The 25,205-nt window shown below is 42.9% G+C and overlaps 1 protein-coding gene across 3 annotated transcripts in view; it reads right to left on the bottom strand.

Moving 5' to 3' along the window:
- The window catches only part of CLIC5 (chloride intracellular channel 5), an 80,928-nt gene that overhangs the window by 41,512 nt on the left and 14,211 nt on the right, over window positions 1-25,205 (bottom strand). Inside the window, exon 1 of one of the 3 annotated variants that reach the window (XM_009558430.2) lies at window positions 17,638-17,989. The exons of 1 other annotated variant lie outside the window; for it this stretch is intronic. In XM_009558430.2, coding sequence (XP_009556725.2) covers window positions 17,638-17,700 — 63 coding nt within the window. In that variant the 5' untranslated portion in view covers window positions 17,701-17,989. Of the gene's footprint in view, window positions 1-4,444; window positions 4,584-17,637; window positions 17,990-25,205 lie in introns of those variants that run through there. One more of the 3 variants, XM_054063154.1, reaches the window with a different exon arrangement.

Here is a 25,205-nt window from a genome sequence, read left to right as displayed (position 1 = left end):
AGAACAAAATCAAATGTACAGATGCAGGATGGGGAATAGCTGGTGAAGCTGTGAGGGTGAAGCGAGAGAGGTTTTACGTAAATCACAACCGCTATGAACCGTCAGCGCGTGCACCTACAAGGAACAGCAGCAAGATAATGTGATGAACAGCTGATGTTCTATCACTACCTAACAGTCCTTAAGCCTGCAGAGGACTGTTTTACAAAGAGAATGATGATCCATTGTTGCTCATGCCCGCAGAGGAGAAGATTAAGTATTTTGCTTCATTTGCAACAATAAAGTTTCAGAGGAATAAAATCCAGCGCAATTATAGGACTAAGAAACACAAAGCAGGCTTTCTAAGGAGGTTGTGTAATCTGCATTAGTGGAGGCTTTGGAGAAATCGAAAGGAAAAGAAACGTTGGTAAAGTTGATCTTGCTTTATTTCATCCTGTTGCAGAGTGGAGAGGGTGCATAGGATGGTTTAAAAATCCTTTCTAACAGTATATAACAGTGACTCTGACAATAAACGTGTTCTTGCTGAAAGTGTTAGACGCTTGGTGGCACAGACTTTTGTTTTCCTCTGACCTGCACAGGATGAATTCTGGCTCCGATATAGTCAACAGGAATTATGCCTGTGACTTTGACGGGACCAGAATTTCACTTATAGGTTTAATGGCCAGAAGGGACAATTATAGTAATCTTTCCTGACCTTTTGACTAATACAAACCATAGATTTCACTCAGCCTGTAGCCAACATCTTGTGATTGAACTAGGAACACATGTTTTAAAAGGATTTTCAGGATAGACAGATGTTAGACATAGAGTGGTAGTGAAATCCCCTCTAGTGGTGTGTGTTTGCAGTGCAGGGAGAAGTTCTTACTCCCACCAAGTCCACCACAAACTTCCCATTTGTAGGATTTTGCTACCAGTAGTTAACTTACCTCTGTACTTATATGTGTTTGGGGGTTTCTTTTCTATAAGTTGCACAGCTGTATGCCAGTTAAACTGGTGGAAGGAACCACAGTCACGGGATTTGGGGAGCCGGGAGCCAGCAGCGCTCAGAAAAGCATCACTTCTTTTGCTTTAGATGAGTCAGATTTGGCTGTTGTTTGTGCATCCGCCTTTAGGCTCTTATTGTCATTGCAGATATTTACAATTACAAACTCAGAACTTGCTCTGTGTTTCTTGGTTAATGAAACCTTCAGAGTGAGCCGCGTTCCCATTCTTTGTAGATGGCTGTCAGGAAAGACAGGACTCGGGAAAAGTCAGTTGAGATGCTCAAGAAGCAGCTACTGCTTGGCTATCTCGGCAACATCGTTGTATCTCAGAGGAAAAGGTAAGGATGTTGAACAAGAAAACCACAAAACCTTTTTTAAGACAAATAAACTTGTCCCACAACATATGCATATTGCATATGCTACATATTCATGCTTTGCACACGCGGAATGCAGCTGCTACATTTTGGAAGCCTATGTCTATAGGGTCATATTCTGGTTTTGGCCTTCTGGTGCCACTTTTATTAATAGATTCTACTCTAATACTCTAATACTCTAATAGATGGGATCTAATCCCATAAAAGTCAATATTCTTATAAAATATTCCCACTAACAGCAAATATTCCACCCACTTCAGTGAGACATATTTTCATTCATTAGTACTTTCTAATAAGTAATTAAAACCACAAGTGGTTTTAAGGGCTCTGGAGAAAGAATCTGGGAATGAATCTGTCGTAGCTATTCACAAAGCACCGATTATAATAGTTTCAAATATTGATGACTGTGTCTCCTCAGAGCTGATTAGATATGTAAAAAATTCATTCCCCTTGGAATGCTGTAGAAAATAAAATGAGAGATAGATCGTTGTCACAGGCAATGCAAATTATAGTCAAATTATTCCTGTTTCTAGAAGAGATCAGGTGCAAATAAATGAGTTGTTTCTTCAAAGCAAGCAGCTCCCATTACAGTACCAGAATTATGCATGCAGTTTTTCTTCTATGAATTAAATCTGTGCACATCTGGAATTGGAACTCCTGTTAAAAATCCCTGAGCCAGGGACAGTAATCTGGTCATATCGTATATTCTGCAAATGTTGATGAATTGCAGCCAAATTTCCATGCCTCTGAGCAGCATTTCAGACTAACAAATAATAACAGCAGCCAGGTGCTGAAAGTTAATGCTGAACCTGAAATCAGATCCGGGGCTGAATTATTTATTGAAATTCCATGACTTTTTCTCAGTATTAGAAGAGAGAGCCACTTGCAGGCACTGCAAATAAAGGCCGAATGTTGGGATGTCACTGATAAGGGTATCTACCAGCGCATCAGCTGACTCCAGTGCAGGCCATAATCTGCCCTCGACGGCCTTCTTTTGCATCTTTTTAATATCATACAGACACCATCAATCAGTGACTTCTATCGATTTAAGGTGGAGAAGCAATCGGGAACTCTCAGGAGCCGCCCTGCAGTAGGCAGGACTTGGTCTTTCTATCTCCTTTTGCATCTCCAAAGTCAACAGCACTGCAGAGAGTAGGAGAGAAGCTTCATCCTGAGATGCAATGAATGCTTACGACTTTTACTGATGGCAGATCAAGTTGCATTGCAAAGCAGCAGCGCTGCAGGCTCAAACGAGCCTTTGGTTTGATGTTAATAGGTTGCTCAGAGAAGCTGTGGCTGCCCCATCCCTGGAGGGGTTCCAGGCCAGGTTGGATGGGGCTTGGAGCAGCCTGGGCCAGTGGGAGGTGTCCCTGCCCATGGCAGGGGGTGGAACGGGATGGGCTTTAAAGTCCCTTCCAACCCAAACCATTCTATGATTCTGTGTTTGCATCTTGGCACAAAGCAACCCACAATATCTTTAGTAAACTCATGATTGATCAATACGACGTTACCAGCATTTGGGCCAAGACTTACTGCCATGAGAATACAAATGCGATACAAACAAACGTTCTGGTTCCAAGCTACTCACAGAGAGAACACCACAGAGCTTCGTGCTTAGGGGTATTGGTTCACCTTTAATATTTCCTTACCTGCCCAAAGTGCTGCATTTGATGATCGGATCATTTACAGAGACATACAGTCAAATTTAGCTGTTAAATGGTGTGTTACAAGGTAGTCTTTCCTGACAGCAGCCTACAAAGAACGGGAATGCAACTCACTCCGCATATTTCATTAAACAAGAAACACAGAGCAAGTTCTTACTTTGTAAACATAAATGCCTGCAACAAAAATAAAAGTCTACAGACACACAAAGAGCAAGCAAATCTGAACCATCTAAAAACAAATAAAATCACATTTTCAATATCAAATGCTCAAGAAAAGACCCAGTGATGTTTTCTGATATGCTTTGGGAAAAAGCGTTTATGTACTTGTAATATATTTGATGTACAGTACAAGTACAATTTACAAGTATTTTACAGTACAGACATCTGAAACTAATGCATGATAAATGCTCTAAATAGTAAAAAAAATAGCTGGATCTGTGGATAGAGTTTGGATCACATTTCTTGTCTACTTCCTGTCTGAGTGCAGGACGATGTCTTAAATCTCCGTGTCTGCACAGCTTGGCTCAGTTTGAAATGCTCCAGAGATGTTGCTTCACAAACTTCCCTTAGGAAAGGCTTTTGACAATTTTCTCAAAACACATTTTGACTTGATGCTCAGACTGAATTTCCTCTCATTTCATTTTATCCTATTATCCAACATTTAAAAGCCTTAATAAAGTTGAATTCAATGCTACTTGTTAAAATCATTCTTACTTTTCTTTCCTTTATAGAAAAACTTAATTATGCCAATGCAATTTCCCTAGCACCTCTTCTGCTTTTACTGTGCTTTTGCTTCTGGGATTCTTGACCAAGTGCCTACTCCAAATATCATCCTTTTTTTTACTATTCTCACTGCCCCTGAGTCCCTCTCCCACCCAGGCCCCCCACGCTCCAACTGAACCATTCCCCAAGAAGACCAGCAGTGACCCCAGCATGGTTGTGTAGCAAAACAATTCTCCAGTCTGTCCTTTCCTATCATGCCTGTCTCAGAAACAATCAGGAACTCATTCTCCTCCTCAAATCTCTCTTGCTTACTCTCTTCCCCCCCAAAAAATCAAGTTGTAATGGATTTCTTTCATTTTACTCCCAGCACCTTCCAACCATGAACTCTGTTCACTGGCTTTACCCACCAAGCCGGTGACAGCAACACTAAAATCTGCCCCCCTCTCCTGTCCCTTCTCCCTGCCTGTCCCCTCTATTTCTCTGACATTGTCACCCAGCTGCTGCATTCATATAAAACAAATCCCATTTGATATGGTGGAACTGCAATATGACAGGGGATTGTGCCATACGCATCCCCTCGCTCATTACCATTAAGTTCATGAGAAGGTGCCACCTCCTCCTCCTGTGAAGAGTCTCCAACCGTACATGGAGCAGGTCAAGGGAGGGGATTCTGCCCCCCTATTCCTCTTTTGTGAGACCTCACCTGGAGTATCATGTCCAGTTCTGGAATCCTCAATATAAGAAGGAGATGGAGCTGCAGGAACAGGTCCAAAGGAGGGCTACAAGGATGATCAGAGGGCTGGAGCACCTCCCATACGAGGACAGGCTGAGAGATTTTAAATAAATAGATAAATAAATGCATTTCTTGGTGCCCAGTGGGGAAGAGTTGCCTGGTGCCTGATTATGGAACAGCCCTTTTGCCCATGGGAGCTGCACCAAGCTGCTGCCACACGTGCAGATGAGGCTGGGACCAGTAGCCAAGGCCAAAGAGGAGAAGCTTTTCCTTCCCCTGGAGAAAAAAAAATCATCATTTCAAGGTTTGTTTCTTTGTCAGAGGTGTGGGACAGCACTTCCTCTGAGTTCCCCTCCTGGTCACGTCCTTTCCAGGCTCTCCAAGGTTGAACTTCAGTAGTGGTCCTACAATCAGCACATTTTAAAATTACTATTATTATTATTACTGTTATTGTTGTTATTATTATTATTGCAGAATCACCACTTTGGAGATAAACACTGAACCACCAGGACTTCAGGCAGAGGTCCTGCTCAGCCCACTAAGACGAAGGTGTCCCCGCATAGGCACAAATCATAGGGCTGTTGGTTTCAGCATACCGGGATGTACAGGTAGATACTTCCCAATCTGAAACAACTCTTCCAACCTGCATGGACAACCGCCTTTATTAGAGACTGAATAGTGAGAAGTGAGACCTACAGTATTTTTAGAGAAATATATACTTGGAGATGAACTAAACCCCAAAAGATGACATTCATTCAGTCCCTCATGGCTCCACCTCGGCAAGAGTGAGCGCTTAATGCAGAGGAAGCAATAGATCACTTTTGAACCTCTAAAAAGACTCAGAGCTTACGTGGGAGACTCAGATATGTTACTCTAAAAAGAAAACAAAACAAAATTACAAAGCTAGAGCACCTCAGTGAAAGAAAGGGCAACTCTGTAAATCAAGGCAAAAATACTACTCCTTGTCAAATTGCATGTGTGAGTGAAGAAAAGAGAATTATACAGATTCTACTGAAAAAAAGAAAAAAAATAGGAGGTTGGAGCACTGAATCCCCTTGGCACATCCTGGACATTTAAAACAATTGGGCACAGAGACTGTCATGCTGAGAGTTCCTGTAACCTGCAAGAATATTCTATGATTCACCCCCTCTTCATCCAGGAACAGCTTTTTAAAAGAACACTATGAATAAAATAAACAAACGAAACAGGTCTCCAGTTGCACACTGAATCAGCAGCGATGGCTCATCACAAAACGCAGGGCGGTGAAAGAAAATAATTTCCTCCCATGATATGCGTTTGTATCTGTTCGAAGCTGCCCATTCAGCAGCTAAAAGCAAAAGGAAAGCAGTAACACAGCAGGCCTGTTGACCCACACAAATTGAATCACAATCTAGAAAAACACCGGCAACAATAGCGATGATCCATCGGGGCCGGTTTCTCTGAATTCCACTTGTTTCTGACAATACACAGGTACAGACACGCACCACTACCCAAACCAACAATAGCTATATAGGGTGGGTGGCAAGGTTTGGGGTGTTGATTTGGCTGTGAAAATGTCACAGGGAAGACAATGACACGGATCTGTTAGAGTGAGCCCAGAAGAGGCCATGGAGATGATTTGAGGGCTGGAGAACCTCTGCTCTGAGGACAGGCTGAGAGAGATGGGGATGTTCAGCCTGGAGAGGAGAAGGCTCAGGGGAGACCTTAGAGCAGCTTCCAGTACCTGAAGGGACTCAAGGAAAGCTGGGGAGGGGCTTTTTGCAGGGGCCTGGAGAGACAGGATGAGGGGCAATGACTTTAAATTGGAAGAGGAAAGATTTAGATTAGACATTAGGAAGAAATCCTTCACACTGAGGGCGGTGAGGCCCTGGCCCAGGTTGCCCAGGGGAGCTGTGGCTGCCTCATCCCTGGAGGTGTCCAAGGCCAGGTTGGATGGGGCTTGGAGACCCCTGATCCAGTGGGAAATGTCCCCACCCATGGCAGAAGAAGAAAGGACATGACATCTTTGGTGGTTCATTGCAATGGTTAATCAGCTTTGCAGTTACTATTAAACTTATTCTTAACTTGAATATATCTGCCCTTAACTACCTGTTAATATTTCTCGTTATACTTCTTACCACCATATCATAAAGCTCTCTACGGATACATTTAATATTGCACTCAAGTGATATTTGGTCTTTTACTGAAATAAGAAAGACTGCCTTAAGGATGCTAATCTTAAGCATTTTTTTAAACCTGGGAATTATTCTTCTCTACATCTTTCCAAATGTCTCAACACACATTAGCTCTGTGTGCACTTGAAATAAGCAGCCAAAAGATAACCGAAGCCTTGAACCCTCCCTGCTAATAGCAACGGGGAAAAAATGTAAAGGCATAGTTGTGACCAGTATTGTTTGTGTATTTATTATTGGAATATTTACTGCAAATTACTAAGCAGGTGTGGCACATGAGCACTGACTCAGCTGTGCTAAGTGCTGTACAAAGAAACAAAGACAGAAGAGCTACACCAAGAGGATGGAGCCCAGGACCAGAGCAGTGCCCTTGCTGGACATCCTCGTACAAGGCCACCGCTTCTCAGCTTTCTGCACCTGTAAAACGCTGCCTGTGGCTGTAAAATGCTTCCAAATGGCTCTAAAAAGGTCTCTGTAACTCTTATCTCTGTAATTTTTCTCTTTGCAAAGAGATTCATGGTCAGAGAGAGTCGCCAAAGCCTGGAGCAGCCTGCACAGCCTCCTTTGCAGGACTGGGGTCTGAGGCAGGCTTAAGAAGCAACAGCATCCAGGAAGGCTTTATCTTCTCTTTTCACCCTGCATTTTACTATTAATTATTTTCTCTTTTAAAAAGCAACATTTAAGACCTTTGCTGAAATGTATCTTTTCTGAATGGCAGGCAGTTGAGCTGGAGCATCTCCCTGGATTCATTCGTTTTGCTTTGAACCCACTGCCAGCCTGCAGCAGCACACGCTCCTCAGAGGCCACCAGCCCTGTCCCAAACAGTAGGACATTAAGCTCAGATGTCTTTATTAGCAGCAGAAGTTAGAAAATTTGACATCTACTTTGGCACCTTCATGGTTAACAGAAAGAGAAACTAAAGCAATACATAAATCAAGCAAACTTCCTCTGCGTGTAAACCCCATTCCCAGCATCCTGAACAGATATTAACACCTGAAGTTTTGGTGAATGGAGAATTCAGTCATGGTATTTTTTCTTAGTCCAGAGGAAACCAACAAATGCAAGAGGAGCAACAAAAATAGTCAAGAAATGGCTCTTATACAGCCTGATTTACATAAAAAGGGGGGGGGGAGGATTTACTAATTCTATATATAATCTTTGCAAGTTTAAAATGTGTAAAATTTAAGTTTTACACAGTTTGAAGCAAATGAAAATCAGTTTTGGCCTTGAATATCAGCCTTTGAACATTTTTACTATGTTTTACAACGAGCACATATGGGTGACTATCATGAACATGTTTGTCTGCTCCGCACACACAGTCAGTGGCTATCAAGAACGAAGACCCAGAAGAGCAAACTCTCACTACCTGGGCAACTTCACCCTTAATAAAATGTTATTTATACCAAAATAGGCACAGAAGGAATAGGTTCAACTCCTACTGTCCTACAGGTGCATTAATAAGTTATTAGAACACAACTCTAGTGAAATGTCTTACAATTAGTGCTTTATCTCAGGTTTGTGCAGCCTTGCCAGAAATACATATAAAAGAGCTATTTCAACTTCTTTTGGCAAACAGGTGCATGGAAAAATAATTTGAGAAGCATGTGAGCTCCACATATACAATGCTCGTGTGCAGACACTTAATATAAGCACCCAAACACCCATCTGTGCCTGAGAGCAGGTAAATGTCCGGTTTCCTCTAGTTTGATATCTTTTATGTCCAGTAAATCAAGATTTTCAATACATCTTGTCGGGGGACAGTTCTGCGTCAGAGACCTGATCCCATTATCATGAATCATGGAATCATAGAATCATAGAATGGTTTGGGTCCGACGGTACCTCAAAGCCCATCCAGTCCCACCCCCTGCCATGGGCAGGGACACCTCCCAATACTCCAAACCCCATCCAACCTGGCCTTGAACACCTCCAGGGATGAGGGCATCAGCTTCTCTGGGCAACCTGGGCCAGGGCCTCACCACCCTCACAAGAAAACATTTCCTTCTAAAATTAAATCTCAATCTCCCCTCTTTCAGTTTAAGCCCCTTCCCCCTCATCCTGTTCCCGCACTCCCTGATCCAGAGCCCCTCCCCAGCCTTCCTGGAGCCCCTTTCAGTACTGGAAGCTGATCTAAGGTCGCCTCAGTGCCTTTTCTAGGCTAAACAACCCCATCTCTCTCAGTCTGTCCATATTACACATTTTTCTTCTGTTTTAAGTGATGTTCAGGATGCTGTGCTGATGATGAGAGTGAAGAATGTTCCCTGCTCCCACAACGTGTCCACGTCTGGTGGAGAAGTACTACTCTCAGCATTTTATCAAGGTGAGGAGAGCCTAAATAACTTGCCTAAGGTCACTGAGGGAGGCAGAGGAGCAGAAAAAGTAAATAAAGCCTCCCAAGTACTTGCGTGGTAACAGCAATATTACTGGCTCAACGTGTTGCAGAATTTGCATGGCAGGACCTTCTCGTATTTTAATAAGAGCTGGACAAAGAAAATAAATAATCAGAGTTTCTACCTGGTGGGAGCTGTGACTGTTGCTCTGTATTAAGATAAAACTCTGAAACACTGAGTGGGAAGAGTGAAAAATATGTTGATTTGGATTTTGGCAACACTTGGGGTTATTTTAGCATGGCAAAACTTTGCTATGGAGTGTTACAGAACTGTATCTCAGGTGCTTTGTGTCCCAGTTCCTTCTGAGCACATTGTCCCTTGTGCCACGACAGCCACACAATCTCTGCGGTGCACCAGGGTCACTAAATTAAAGAGGAATCTGTGTTATATCATGAAAGATCTATTCCTGCCGGTAAACACTGACCTTAAAAAAGGATACATATAGAAAACTAAAATAATAAAGACTCTAAAAGACAGGTTATTAAATTATTATTAAGAAAGACAGAATTATACTCATTTACAAAGAATAATTTGATTTAACATAGTCAGATAAAACTGTCCTACATTAATGTGCGAACTTTGCAATCAAGTTGTGCAGCAAACATCAACGACAAGCCAGAAGTGAGATCAGTTACAGAAAGTTCTGCCCATAGGTATCATGAGATAAAATTACGGGGTTTGGATCTTCAAAACAAAACCGAACACATTTCAAAAGACTTGTGCTCCACTGTAATAATTTCCAGCTCTTAAGTGTGATATAAAAAATCATGCCAGGAATATATGAAGTTTATTAAATAAATCAGACATAAAAATCAAGGATTTTTTTAACTCTTAGCTCCACTAGTATATAATCTATCACGGTTATCACATCTGGATGAGTTTTACTGCATGTCACCAGTACGGAAGAAGTGAAAACAAATGGGGAGAGCAAGGGATAAGGAAGGAAAGGGAACAAGGATCTACTTTGGACGTTGTCAGCGTTAACCTTTACTGTGTCAAACAGACCACTTTGAGCTATTTTCAAAGTACCTACTACAGTACTTCAGGCACCTGCTGATTTTCTGGCTCAAATAAGATGTGCAGATTTGAGTGCAATATGAATCCAGCTCTAAACCAAAATCTCCCTAACATCAACTGATTCTCTCTATCACTTTGACTCAGCCTTTGCTGGAAAATAATAGTAAAAAAATATCATTGAAACATTCATTTATTCATGTATAAAACTAAACACAAACTCACAGCCCTTCAACATAAGAGTAATTTGAAAACTCTTCTACCACAGCTCCTAGCAGCAACATGGAAATGCTGGTGTTTATGTTCCCTCTTCTCAGCATTGCTGGGATTAATTTGTTGATAACTGCCACATTTTAAAGAATTATGTATCATATAAGAACTAAGTAATATCGTTGCTGTAACGATCAATGGATTATCCTAAACAATCCTTACACAGCCTTCCGTCAAAATATATTCATCATTGCCAGGTGAACTGATACTAACATTAAACTGGAGCAGAGGGAGACGCGCTTCCTTCTGGCTCTCTTGGAAAGGATCCCTATATATTTTTGGGATGTTATGTCAGATGATCTCAGTGACATTTGCTGGAATAGCTGCAGCAGAGCCATGCGTTGCCGATAAAAGTTTCCTGGGGACACTCACTGGAGCTTCGCTGTCATTGCTGAGCCGTGACACAGCCCCCATGAGCACTCTGGTGGCTGTGCCCAAGCACTAACAACTATGCCCCATCCCTGGAGGGGTTCCAGGCCAGGTTGGATGGGGCTTGGAGCAGCCTGGGCCAGTGGGAGGTGTCCCTGCCCATGGCAGGGGTGGGACTGGGTGGATGGGCTTTGAGGTCCCTTCCAACCCAAACCGTTCTATGATTTTATGATTATATGATTCTATGAATATCACCAGTTCTTTATGGTAGAATTAGAAGACAGTATTTACCTGATTTGGCGAGGCAGCTCAGAAATGCTTCAGTAAAGGAATGAGTTAGAAAGTGGAGTTTAAACAAGACCTCAAACATAGTTAAGCTGGCCTAACTCTGCTGCCACTCAACTCTGCAGTACAAACTTCACTGGCTTTTATGGCCATCACACATAACTCATCCTGAATGTTTCTGCAGTCTTATCCATTCAAATCTTGGATGAAATTTTTAAAGGCATTTAAAGAAATAGTAAAGTCTATGCATATTCAACAAAGCATTTGAATAGGTTTTGTTTTGGTCAGAATTAGCAGATATATTGATGCCATGAACTTGAATAAAAACTTCAGCCATAAACACATTGTTAGATTGTGAAATTAGGCTGAAGGAGATGTAGCAGAAATCCCTCCTTAACTTGAGATTCAGTTTCCCAATCAATCCTAAAAGCATTCCAGACAACGTTCAAGGTGGCAGGGATAGTGATTATACCCCTGCTATGTCCTTTTATAAACTTGGAATGTTAAACTCTTCATTGCCCATCTCTAATATTCCCACTGAGGAGGCACTTGTCTTGATGCCAAACAAAATCTGTGAACGCTCAGAGAGAAAACAGACCCACAGACCTGCAGTCTCTGGGTTGTATAACGCAGGCTAAAGCTTCTTTCAAGTAAAAACAAACAACTCGTCATTTTAAAACATTTGCTAATATTGAATTATTTTCTTTTAACAATATAAGATTAAAGCAAAGCCAGATCTTGCCACGATTGACGTTTTCCCCTTGACTTTTCTTTTGATTATTTTACTGAAAATGCTTAACATAAAGACAAGAGAAGTAGCTGGCAGTCCAGGCAGCATTTCCCCAATTCAACCGGTCCTGCAGTGGGTTTCTATGAAGTTGTTTGTTTAAACATTATAATTCAAATTTTCAAGGCCTGACTCTCTTCTTGCGCCCATTTTGTGCCCATATAAACTCCACGGGCTTCAACAGAGTCGCTCCTGATTTGAAAAGATCTGAGCAAGACAGGACCGAGCCAGAATTACACTAAAACCCCTGAGTCCCCCCACAAGAAGCTTACAAAACAGGTTTATAGATAGTTAAACTGTGTTAAACTACTGTCCTTCCAGTATATGTGCTGGTGTCTGGACTACTCGTAAAGCTTTTAAGTTTGATAACCTTAATACCCATGCAGAAGGCCAGGAGACTCAAAGGAGAGACTTAGGCTGCTGATCATGCCATGCTTCACCAAAAGAAGTTAGGAAGTGACATGAACTGTGGTGCTCACCGTCTGCTTCACAGCTCCCAGTGGATGAAAAACGCAGGATCCGTAATAAACCCCCACGTTCATGCTACTTCATGCACTGTATGTGTCTGCTTTGTAGGGTGGGTACGTCTCTCTTGGAACGTGAAAGGCTGACCACATGACCAAGGATCCAAAATAATGTTGGTGGTGGTCTTGGAGTACCAGAGAGGTTGAATGAGATGTTTTGGTATCATTATTCCAACCTTACTCTGTTCTTTCTTTATAATTTCCTCTTTACCTAGAAGTTTTTTCTGAACTTAGGAATGATTTTGTATGGAAGCCAATAGCTGAGCTTGCAATACCCAGTAAAATACCTACACTTCTCAAGAAACAGAAATGACCTCTCTCCCTTCCAGATCTGATTGTGATTTCTACTCATCATCAAAAAAGTTCTCGAGGGCAGTCTATGAATCAGATAAATTACAGCGCCTATATTGTTGTTATGGGTTAAAGGTTGCTGTCAAGTTCTCTCTCCCAGTGAGTAAAACCATTATGGGTTTTGATAAGCCTGAAATTCTGAAACTGAAATCAGTTTTCTTATCAGAGCAACTCTCTTACCATAAAAACACAAAAGCCTTTATAGGGGGAATAACTGTTTGTACCACAGTTTTATTTACATCTTCTTTGAAGGCTACGTTTCAACAGCTCACCAAACTCCAGACCAGGGTTAGTTTGAAATCACCCTTCGGCAGAGAAAACTGCTAAAAACAAAAAATCAGAAAATGCACAAAAAGAAATCTCACTCTGCATGAAAATCCTGTACCTCCCTGGGATAATTTCTGGGATAATTCAGTCCAAAGAAGAGAAGAGTAGCTATATCTTCCCGAGAGCAGAACCTCCTGGACTTTTGACGGAGCAGACCAAATCTGCAAGATGACTGCATTGTCCTGGAGATCCAGGCTTTTGATCAACTGTTCAGGGACAGTAAGTAGTTCAGGGATAGTAAGTTTGGTGCCAAATCTTGTCATTGCTTTTAAACGTACTCCTAACAGACACCTAAAACGCCCCAAAATAAAACTGTTGGAGATGAGAAAAGGCTCCCAGGTTCCTTCTGTTTGCTGCACCAGGAGACCAGGAGTACACCAGGACTAACCTCTCTGTGATAATCTTCTAACAGGAAATTACCAGGTTACTCTGATGCTGCTTGTCATTGAACCCTACCTTGGCTGGTATCGTATCCCTGAGACACTGCAAATACAGCATCACTGTGCCTGATGAGGCACAATGCTCAGCTCCTCATGGGACAAACAGGCTGGGAGCGCTCAGGGAGTTTATCCCCTTTTGCCTTCAGCCGGCAGCTGGAAATATGTTCAACACCTGAACGAGTGACTGTGGAAACCACTGTCTTCAAGATGCTTTCCTTGCTTCTTGCACTTACCTTCACGTTTTCTCTAGATGGGTGCTCTTTGCCAGCACTTTGTGAAGGAAAGCCTTACACCTTTTAAGCAAAAGCTCTTGCACAGCTGAGCTGATGAACATATCCCAGATGTTAATTACTCAATATAAGACTCATTGCAGAAATGCAGGCTCACAGCTCATTCTCCTGCTACCATGATGATCTTTTGATTGTCAGAAATGTGGTTTAACACATATCTTCTTATAAATCGTGTCTAAAGCAGGAAGATTTATAGAAAGCAATGTACTTTGGACCACTCCTGTGGTGTGTTTGCCCTCTAGACTGTGCTCATCCTGACCAATGCAAGCAAACAGTTGTACTCTCAAGTCTTATTTGTATCATGCTTTGTTTTCCACGCTTACAACATATCTCCCTTCAAATTAACTTTCTTGATATCAGGCACTACTTTAATTCTGAAATGCAGGGTATAAACACCCAAATACCAGTTTCTACTGCAAACAAAAAGAAACCATAAGAGTTCTGTGATCCTCCCATATGTATTTTAATAGCCTGTATGTAAAAAGAACGTTATTTCGGTTTAGGCTTTTTGTCTAACTATAGAGGTTCAAGACTGCGAGAAAAAGCTATAAATACCTTCCACCAGGGTGTCATTCATACAGAAGCAGTTTGCTTCTCCAGCACACAAAAAATTAAAACGAACCTGCTGTACAACAAGCTGGGTTAAGCACCAAGCAAGAGCCACCTCCCAGGGCTCGCTTCCCCACAACTGCTGCCAGCGTCTCGTGCTATCGCATACTAAACCTTTTTCTCTGGCAGCCTCCTCCAACTCCTTGTCAAACAAGTTTGGAGAGGGAATTGCTGCTGGAGGGTTTCAGCGCCCACAAAAGGCCTGCTTACACAAACCACAGGTGGGATTGAGGTGCCACCATCTCCCTAGCGGACCTCGCTGGTCCCCAGCTCTGCCCCGGCTCATCGGCAGTCTGCTCCTCTCCTGCCCAAGCCCTGGGGATCTACTCTCAATGAAGCATCTTGCAAGTACACTTATGCACAAAAAACCCCATCTCTCAGATCCAGATTTGGGCACTGTAGAAAGAGGGTAAAAACCATGGGGATGATAATAAATAGGCGTGATAACAGCGTAACCTGCCTCAGCTACGGGCAGTTTGGCGAGCTTGGTGCCCAGCCGATCTGCATCGCTCAGGAGACAGCTACCCTGCATTAGGTTACAGTGCAGCTCTTTTGTTTACAACCATCACTCTACTTGGCTTTCTAAGGCTCCTGCTCTCCTGGATGTTAAACAGAAAAAAAAGAAATAGAGCAATTGTGTAACACCTTTCTTTTTTTAACCTGAGACAGAAACTGCTTTTATTAGAGACTCAGTGACTGACAAGAAACAGCCCTTTCTGGTTTAGTTGTTCTTGTGGAAGATACAGTTTTCTCCAGGCCACATCTACTGCCCTGCATTTTTCTCAGTGACCTCTGCCTTTTCTGGCTGCGTGTTCAGTCAAGGATGCAGGACTGAACTCTTTTCTTTGCATGAAGTATTAGCTCCACAAAAATCAAATTATGACCTGGTCACTGCCCCCAACACCCCCTGTTACTGGAACTTGCCTTAAGCGTGGTCCAGTATACTTAGATGTGCTACTTGTCCCAGCATCTCGTACTCATCCAGAAGTTGCCACCTATCTGTTCTTCTTTCCATCTCTAAAACAGAGAGAGGAGTCCCTTCTCCTTTGCATATTCTCTCCTGGATCAGCCTTCCTGTTTATCTCCCCTTACTAATATGCTATTCTTTTAAATGTCATGCTCCAGCAAAGTTTTCACCTGTTCGTATTTCTCCTATCTGCTTCTATTTTTCAACTTCCAGCTCATCTCTTGTTTGGATGTTTTTCTCTTTTTTATTTTTAACTTCTGAGCTGTATAATTTAATACTCTGGTTATACGCCTGACTATACAACTTTCTAGACTTTTAATTATATTAATGGCACCTTTCTAAAACATCAGGAACTGCAGTTTTTCAACCTAGATGGAAAGTCTCCAGGAAGATACTAATTAATTACTCCATTTCTGCGAATAATGAGTTTTATCTGAGAGTCTCTACGCAATTCTGCAACATGCATTATGCAGGAGGTCACATTACTAAAAATGTTCTTTCTGGAGTTATAAATCTTCAGGTGATGGCACGGCTCTACTAAACAGACTGCATTGTTTTTTCCAGTAACTTATGGATCCAGAACTTCACACAATGAATCTTGGCGATGACCTTCACTTTAACAGCCAATGCAGTCAAAGAGCTGTACATCACAAACATCCGTATCAGCCTCAATAAAACATTGTGGGCACTAAACCAAAACACTTGTTAAAGGTTTGCATTCCAGAATACATTCATGATGACAGAGCATCAAAAAATCCCACTAATCTATGTTTTAGCCCACAAACAGCTCCATTAAATTCACTTTGCTAGCAAAATGAGGAAAGGTATGAGGATGTATGGACCCGTGCAGGTACATTTTAATACATTAAGCTCTGTTGGGCAGTTATGAACCAGGAATTCTTGTAAAATCACTTTGCTAAGGAAAAGACCTCAGTGCTGTCTTGGTTGGAAAAGCTGCACCTGAACTGACTGGTTTTGGAAGATGCATGAAAAGGCCACGTATACACATCACGGATGCAGTTGACATTTCAACTTGCAGCCCAAAATATCCATCAGGGAGTACAAAGCAATTATATACCCTCAGCTTGACAGAAAGGAGGGGCTGGAATCTGCTTTCCCAATCATTCAGTGCTCTGTTTGCAAAGGGTCTGATATAACTCCCACATATTAATTATATCCGTATCGATTTACAATCAATGGTGTTTAGGTTCAGGGATTTTCTACGGCCATAGTGGATTTCAGCCTTGTTGTATGCAGAGGCTTTGAATTGTTCTCTGAACATCAAAAACTCTGAGCTCCTCACCAGGACAGAGTTTGCATGAAGTTTGCTATTAATAAGGTTATATGTGTAAGGGAGTTGATTTGTCACAGAATCACAGAATGGTTTGGGTTGGAAGGGACCTCAAAGCCCATCCAGTCCCACCCCTGCCATGGGCAGGGACACCTCCCACTGGCCCAGGCTGCTCCAAGCCCCATCCAACCTGGCCTGGAACCCCTCCAGGGATGGGGCAGCCAGTGCCTCATCACTCTCACAGTAAAAAAGTTCTACCTAAGATCTCATCTCAATCTCCCCTCTTTCAGCTTAAAACCCTTTCCTATCCCTGCACTCCTTGATAAAGAACCCCTCCCCAGCTTTCCTCTAGGCACTCCTTAAGTACTTTTTTTTACTCTTTAAGATTTGTGCCACTGATTTTAATGGTAACGTGATCAAGATCACAGCCCAAGACCAACAGATGCACCCAATTTGAAACGTTCTGAAATCCTACCATACAACAGGTGCATTTATTTTTTCTGTATTTCCATTAAATCAGTTTCTGTTCTCTATTACCCGTATAAAAAATCAGAATGAGCTTCAGGAGGTGGAAACTGAGAGTAAAAACTGATTTAGTTTTTATTTATTTTAGAGAGGGAAAAAAAGTATTGCGGGAAATAAACAGAAGACTGCCAGCTTATCTCATTCTTTCTTTGTTTTATAGTCTGCTAGTGTTTCAGACCTGACAGCCTCTGCCGAGGTATTAAATCACGCGACCCCTCAGCTCTTCACACGCTGTTCCCAAAAATGGAGAAGGAAGTCAGGATTCTTAGTGAAAAACCTGGCAGTCTAAAGTTAGGACACAGCACATCGCAGGCAGCAGGCTAAGAATAACAGGACAAACTCACGAGGCGAGGAATAACAACAAAATACAGGAACTCTGACTCTCCCTCCACAATATTACCTAATTCTAACGTCACGTAGAAGAAAGCAGCGTGAACGTGTGTGCAAGAGATAAGAGGCTGTCAGAGCACCACCGCCACTCAGCGCTAGAGAATTAAAGTTTGATTATTCGGTAGAAGCTGAGCTGATCCAAGAGTCACACCAGTGTCCAACTTACCTTCACAAAGAGCTCGATTTCAGGGTCCTTCCCTTCCCCGTTAGCAGGAGCAGAGTCTGTCATTTTTCACCCCCGAGGCTACCTGCCGATCTCCCACTATTAAGTGGCAAAAGGAGGTTTCAACTGCACAGCGGGGAGGTTTCCCTTCCGAACTGCTCCCACAAAGGTTTTAAAACATCATTTGCAATGATAAAGCTCAAAACCAGCAGAGAAAACTTGTTTACAGCTTAATAAATAAATAATAATGATAGAAAGAAGGCAGGCAGCAGAGCAGCGGTCCCCGATACGGCCGTGGTGTTCTTCAGAGCAACAAGTGCTGCTGTGCTCTGGTACAGTATCCTCATCTGGCAGAGCTGCAGTTCTCACTGCCTGCCCAAAATAGCCCTGAGCATAAAAAAAGAGGGTGGGGTTAACTCACAGGGGAGGAGACAAGCTCCTGGTACCTAGGGCAGGATCAGTCTCTGAGCAAATAGTTCTGCTCTTCCCCGTTTTCAGTGTTTCTGCTGCTCCCTTCCTTACCCTACGGCTGGGAGCATCAGTGACCAGGGAAGAGGGAAGGTCTGCAGCAGGCTGGTTACATTGCTTTAAACAACAGTGATGTTTTCTCCTTCTATTCTGAAGGGTGTTTGTCCTGCTTCTAGCTGTTTGAAATCCTAATATCGTTATAGCAAAGCATGATAAGGAAAAAAGAACCTAATTTCTTCCCCCTATGCACTGGCTGTTGCATCTGTGCAAGGAGTGCGAGGAGCAGAAAAGCAGAGCTCCGCCTCAGTAAAAAAACCCATGTGTGTGGTACAGAAGCCAAAACTGAATACATTGAGGTGACAAAAGCACTCGTGGTGACCCCAGTCCTGGTATAGTTCAGGAACGGGGTTACACAGGAGAACGAAGAGCTACGGGACTCTGGGAAAATAAGACATTGGGTCCCATAACTGAGCAGGTCCCTTGGGTGCTGGTTGTAGAGGAGGGACGGGAGAGTGATGAAATGCTGGGGTAGAGTGTGGAAGAAAGCTTTCAGCCTGCTGTTGACGTACTGTCCTCATCTGTAGTCCCTTCCTGCACCCTGCATTCCTCGGGTGGCTCAGAGGCCACCATGCAGCAACTCTAAGCGAGAGGAGGCACAGCTAAAAGGTGTGGAGGAAGGGAGTGCTGGCACGGGAGAGGGGAGCGGACTGAGGCAAAGGGTCAGGTGGGTCCTCCTCCACTTTGCCATCGTTGCCTGGAGGTACTGGCTACCTTTACGCCCTCCTGCCCTTGGAAAGCCCCTTCCTTCACCCCTACCATCTTCTCCCATTTCAGGACTACCACAGCTCTGGCTTGCAGGCGGCGGGCAGCTCGTACTGCCGGACACGAGCGCTTTTCCCTTCCCCTTCTGACACGGAGAGGCTTTTGGGGGATGGCTTTGACATGATTGAACATTCATCTTTCCTGAAAACACTTTTAGATATGTGTTATCATGACGATCTTGAATCCCCCCCCGTGACCCCCAGGCATCTGACACGGGTCCAGAGCAGCGGCAGCCAACACCTCCGCGGCTCTTCAGGGAAGCTCCGCGGGAATTTCCCACATCAGCTGCTTCGTGCGCGCACTCCGTGAAATGGTTAACAAGTAAATCTCGTTGTGCTGTTGCAACGGTAATTACAACATTATCAACATTATAATTAGAGTAAAAGTGTGCTTATGGTTTTTAGATCTAATTAGCGCTCATTCAAAGAACTGGAAGGTTAACTATAAGAGAATTAAGTGTTATTACTCCTTTGATATCAGATTTTTGAACCAGGTACGTTAATTACCAAACATTTATAGTATAATTATTCTTAGGCCTACAGGCAAATTTCCAAGGGCATGGGCTGAGTGTATTTACAGGCAGTAAAAAGAATCAGTGCATTGTAATCGTATATTACAGTTACAAAAGTCTGCCGAAAACACAAGGATACTCACTGTATCTCTAAAAAGCATCCCTAAACAACATATTATCAACTGCACGCCTGTTTTGTTGAAAAAAAATGTTTTGCTTTAGCACCTTATCTGAGGCTGCAATTTCCCTTTAATGAGGGCTCCTGGAAACAACGGGAAGTGGGTCATCTCGCCTGAGGTTACCTGTAGCTCCAAGCCTCATTCAAAACATTGTTTTGGTACAGACAAGTGCTTTAAACTATTTATATCATGAGAGCGTATATATCAGCTCTGGAAGAGAAAATACTGCCAGCTATAAGGGCAGCGAGGAGGTAACACTGCTAACGCCAAACCAAAATGTTTAAATAAAACCATCATTCAGGATAGCAACATATATAAGCTGTGAAGCATGCGACCTATTTAGATGTCTATTTTAGAATGAAAATTATGCCCTGGAAATGCCTACTTTTTTCCACTGGTAATAAAGGGAGCCCAGGGTAACAAGCTCAGATATAGACATTATAAAAGTCAGACAAATCCAGCTGTAATTATTAAGAAGAAGAAATCTGTGTCTTTAGTGCCTGATTTCTATGCATGCGTCATCGCCCAGTTCGGAAGTTGTGCATGCCTTGCGCTTCTGGAAGTTAAACTCCAGATGTAGCAATTTCAGTAGAGACTCAGCGTGTCAAAACATTTAAATCCTTCCTTCCTAATTACTATCTGGGCTCACTGGTTTCATTATTACAATTAGTTTGTAAGACAAAGATTATTGTGCTGGGTCTCAGCAAAGCAGAAGGGAAACTGTGGAATACAGAGAAAGAGAGCTAAGAGGGAGGGGATTCTCCCCCTTTGCTCTGCTCTCCTGGGACCCCACCTGGAGTCCTGTGTCCAGTTCTGGAATCCTCAAAATAAGAATGATATGGAACTGTTGGATTGGGTCTGGAGCACCTCCCGTGCGAGGACAGGCTGAGAGAGATGGGGTTGTTCAGCCTGGAGAACAGAAGTCTCCAGGGAGACCTTAGGGCAGCTTCCAGTACGGAAAGGGGCTCCAGGAAAGCTGGGGAGGGGTTTTTACAAAGGCATGGAGTGATAGGATGAGCGGCAATGGATATAAACTGGAGAGGGGCAGATTTAGACTAGACATAAGGAGGAATTTCTTCACACTGAGGGTGGTGAGGCCCTGGAACAGGTTGCCCAGGGAAGCTGTGGCTGCCCCATCCCTGGAGGGGTTCCAGGCCAGGTTGGATGGGGCTTGGAGCAGCCTGGGCCAGTGGGAGGTGACCCTGCACATGAAAGGGGGATTGGAATTAAATGGTCTTTAAGGTCCCTTCCAACCCAAACCATTCCATGATTCCAAGATGTCCTGGAGCCACTTCCATTCTGACCTAGATATAAACTGCGGCAGGAACGGGCCAGACTCCTTCTGGTTCAAGATGTTTCTGGGCATCAGTGCCCCTGGAAGGTCCCTTCTCTATCCACTGTCACTCATGGGGCACCACCTTGCACTCATCCTCTGCCCCAGGACCTGATATGGAGCACTCAGAGGCTGCAGAAGCTGTGTGTGGTGTGAATACCGCACATCTGGTACTCCAGCTGTGCTTGGAGGTATCCAAGAGAGACTAGCTTCAAAACAACTCTGATTTTCAAATATCTCCCTATGGAACCCCTAGAAGAGACCAAGAAAAACAGATCCTTGTTGATATAAATGCTGTGTTTTTTAAAATAGATTCTGAAAGCAGGATTTAAGATAAACATTGTGGGAGGTAGTGAGTAGGAGGAAAAATACACCTATATATGCACTAATTCAGGAATCTATTCATGCATTTAATGTTTTGCTGTCATATAAAACTGACTTATCACTTACATCTGAGTGGAACTTTTTTGACTATAATGGTTATTGTTGCCTTTATAGCTCTGTTTTGTGTTACAAAAACAGCTCTTTCTTCAGCCAAATTAAGGGTAAGACACTGATAAATAATTAGTACACTCTCAGTTTACTGCAAAGAATGAGTCGCTGGGTTTAGCCTATCATTTTCTCACAAGTTAGAAGTAATAGAGGCTTTGAGTTACGTACAAGAACATTAGATACTAAATTATGAACTCTTCATAAGCCAAGTCATTATAGTTTGAGGTGTATGAAATATATAAATAAATCTGAGTACGTCATCCCATTAATAAAAGAAGAGGAGAGCTTCAGAAAAGGAACCGCCACGTCTCCACATAAGACTGCTATTGTAGGTGAACTCTGATGCACTATCAGCTTTCACAGGCCTGATCCAAGCTTCACTTCCAGCAAAGATTTGTCCTGAGGGGGTGAATCAGAGGCCAAGCATCCCGAATGTAATTCTATCGTAGAGTTCTCCAGCGGAACACTAAGTTACCAAGAAGGATCAGAGCACAGAGTGCATTCATCCCCCAGTGCTGGCACCCAGCTCCTTCTGTGCGAGGAAGGCATTTATCTGACACAGGTAACATTTTTCATGTTGTGAATAAACTGCCATTATGGATGAAAAGAAGTAGTAAAACCTTGGTGCAGTAAATGGTATTTGGGGCTATGTTTTTTACCCGGGAATTATTAAACAGCTTAGTTACCTAATAAAAAACACAACTAAACAGCAACCAGGTACTAAATAAGCATGTCTGAACGGGTTATGAAAATATATCTTGCATGGACAGTTCTGAATTATTGGTAGTTTGCAGCTGCATTTATTGCATGCCGGTAGCTTCAACATGCTACTTACTTAACAAGTTTAAAAATACAAGGCATCAATCCAATGATTTTAATTTCCTTTTGAATTACAATGTGTCGCTATCAAGTTCTTGTTTGATCCTCAAAAAAAATGAAAGGGGAATTGTCTCAGATATTGGGGTCAGAATTCATGTTCCTCTCCCCATATGTACAAAACTTGTACAAAGCTCTTCTTATCAGCCTTATGCCAAGCTTGGGTGAGCAGATATTTTCCCTCAACTCCAGAGATGTACAGCACCTCAAAATATGTTGGTTGCTTAGGGGGCTTATAAGAAAGATGGGGAAAATCATTTTAACAGGGCTTGTAGCAATAGAACAAGGGATAATGGTTTTAAGCAAAAAGAAGAGAAGTTTAGACTAGATATCAGGAAGAAATTTTTCACACTGAGGTTGGTGAAACACAGGTTGCCTGGAGAGGTGGTGGATGCCCCATCCCTGGAAACATTCAAGGTCAGGTTGGATGGGGCAACTTGATCTGGTTGAAGATGTCCCTGCTTCTTCAGGAGGGTTGGACTAGCTGACCTGTAAGGGTCCTCCTCAACTCAACCCATTCCATGATTCTGTGAACAAGAAGGAACTGTGATGTTGTTCCCTCTGACACATTTTCCCACACGCAGAGGCATGGAACAAAAGACATGAAGTAATACAAAGGATTACAGCCTGAATGTCCCAAGAAATGGGGTGGGATGGCAAAACCTAGGCCAGAACCCTTTGCACTCCACTAACTGGCAAATTTGAGATGGCCCATTCTTTATCCACCCAACAGACACCATGAATCCATCAATGCTACAAGCTGCTCCAGCTCTCCTTTGCCTTACTATGAGAATATCTTATTTTAGCTCCACAGGTCTCTGGATGAAGCTCAGTTATTTAACAGAATGGTAGATCACAAGAAGCAGCTCAGACAGGAGTTTTGCAAAGTAAGTTCTAAACCAAAAGCATGAGATTATTTATATATATAATTATGTTTCCACATGCATGCAGTATCAAACTTTGCTGTAACTTTAATAAGCATTAACGACTTCAAGAGAAAAAAAACCACTGCTGTTCAGTCTAAAGAGGGATTTCATTATAGATAATTATCTCAGCATTCGCATCGAGACAGCAACAGCTAATCATTTGCAGGAAAGTGGCACTTAGAAGGTACAAAATAATCTCCTAATGCTGCATTGAGCAGAGAAACTTCTACAGGGCAGCAGCATATTCCTTTATTTCTTTATTTTAGTATCATTCCAAAACTGTCATTTCAATTAAAAACAAAAGTCCCTTCCAAATGGGACTGAGACTGCTCTGGAAAGCGGTATTGTAGGGAATACAATGGAGAGCATTACAGATTGTCCTGAACTGTGGGCTGTATGGATAATGTAGCTGATGAATGGAAGAATGTAGATATCCTCAGCCCTTGCTTTTCAAACCAAATCCTTCATATTCCCTCTCTACTCCACTCAAGTGAGACCCCACCTGGAGTCCTTTGTCCAGTTCTGGAATCCCCAACATAAGAAGGATATGAAACTGTTGGAATGCATCCAGAGGAGGCTACAAAGATGGTCCGAGGGCAGGAGATAATACTCTGCTGTGAGGACAGGCTGAGAGAGTTGGGGTTGTTCAGCCTGGAGAGGAGAAAGCTGTGGGGAGACCTTAAGAGAAGCTTCCAGTACCTGAAGAGGCTCCAAGAAGGCTGGGGAGGGGCTTTTTCCAAGGGCCTGGAATGATAGGACTAGGGGGAATGGCTTTAAATTGTGAGGCAGAAGATTTAGATGAGACATGAGGAAGAAATGCTTCCCGATGAGAGTGGGGAGGCCCTGGCCCAGGTTGCCCAGGGAAGCTGTGGCTGCCCCATCCCTGGAGGGGTTCCAGGCCAGGTTGGATGGGGCTTGGAGCAGCCTGGGCCAGTGGGAGGTGTCCCTGCCCATGGCAGGGGGTTGGAATGAGATGGGCTTTAAGCTCTCTTCCAACCCAAACCATTCCATGATTCAATTGTTAAGCATGATGAAGAAAAACACCACCAGATAAGTGTGATGTACCCATTATTGTTGACCCACTATCACAGAACTAAAACTACATGAGTTTAAAGTCTGCAACAGAGTAAGTAGTGTATATACCTGTCTTCATTTACAAGAATTCTTAGTGTAAACCCCTACCTAAGACTATTTCTGTTCATTTCTTGGTATGCTTCTTGTCATAAATAAAGTCTAAATTAATTAGAATTTGAAGCGTGTGCATGCAAACTAGGATTAAATTCCCTCCAAAGCAAAAGACCAGCAAAAAGATACTCCTCCAAACCCAATTTATGAATTATTACTTATAGAAAATGTTCAAAATAAGACATATAACCGATGGAGATCTCAAGCTAGGTTTCAGTTCCCCCAGTAAATAAGGCCCAAAGAATGCACAACAGCTGCTAATTTTGTTGGATGCATTTGTGTTCCACTCTGTTGTTTAGCAAACAGTTTGGCTGAAAGCAGAAATTACTTTCTCTGTTCTGACGCACATTATTTGTAAAAGATGAAGCCTTCAGCAACTCAGTTTGAAATTACTCGTGACTCAGACTGGTTCCCATGGGTTCGGATGTTGGCATCAGTGGCATTTGCTGTGCCGGATGAAGCCAGGTTGCATGCATGGATTTGCACAGATTCTACTTGGCTTAAAAAAAGCGTCTTTGGCTTTTGGCTCCCCAACAAATCCACGCTTTGTGCAGCATGAAATAGTAGGGATCGACATCTTTACATCTCTCTCCATGACAGCATAGCTTAACTTCTGCATCCACTGTGGTCCACCTCAGCAACGGCAGTGCTGTACACCTGGGTTAATGCAGCTTTCTGACCTTGAGCCTGACAGTGAACTGTGGAACTCTCCCTTTCTCCTTAGAAAATTGTCCTCATTCATTTTTCATTTCACCTTTTGGTCCTTCTGTGATAAAGTT

This window comes from Cuculus canorus, chromosome 3 (assembly GCF_017976375.1).
Source record: "Cuculus canorus isolate bCucCan1 chromosome 3, bCucCan1.pri, whole genome shotgun sequence".
NCBI lineage: Eukaryota > Metazoa > Chordata > Aves > Cuculiformes > Cuculidae > Cuculus > Cuculus canorus.
This window is presented reverse-complemented; position numbering and strand designations above follow the sequence as displayed.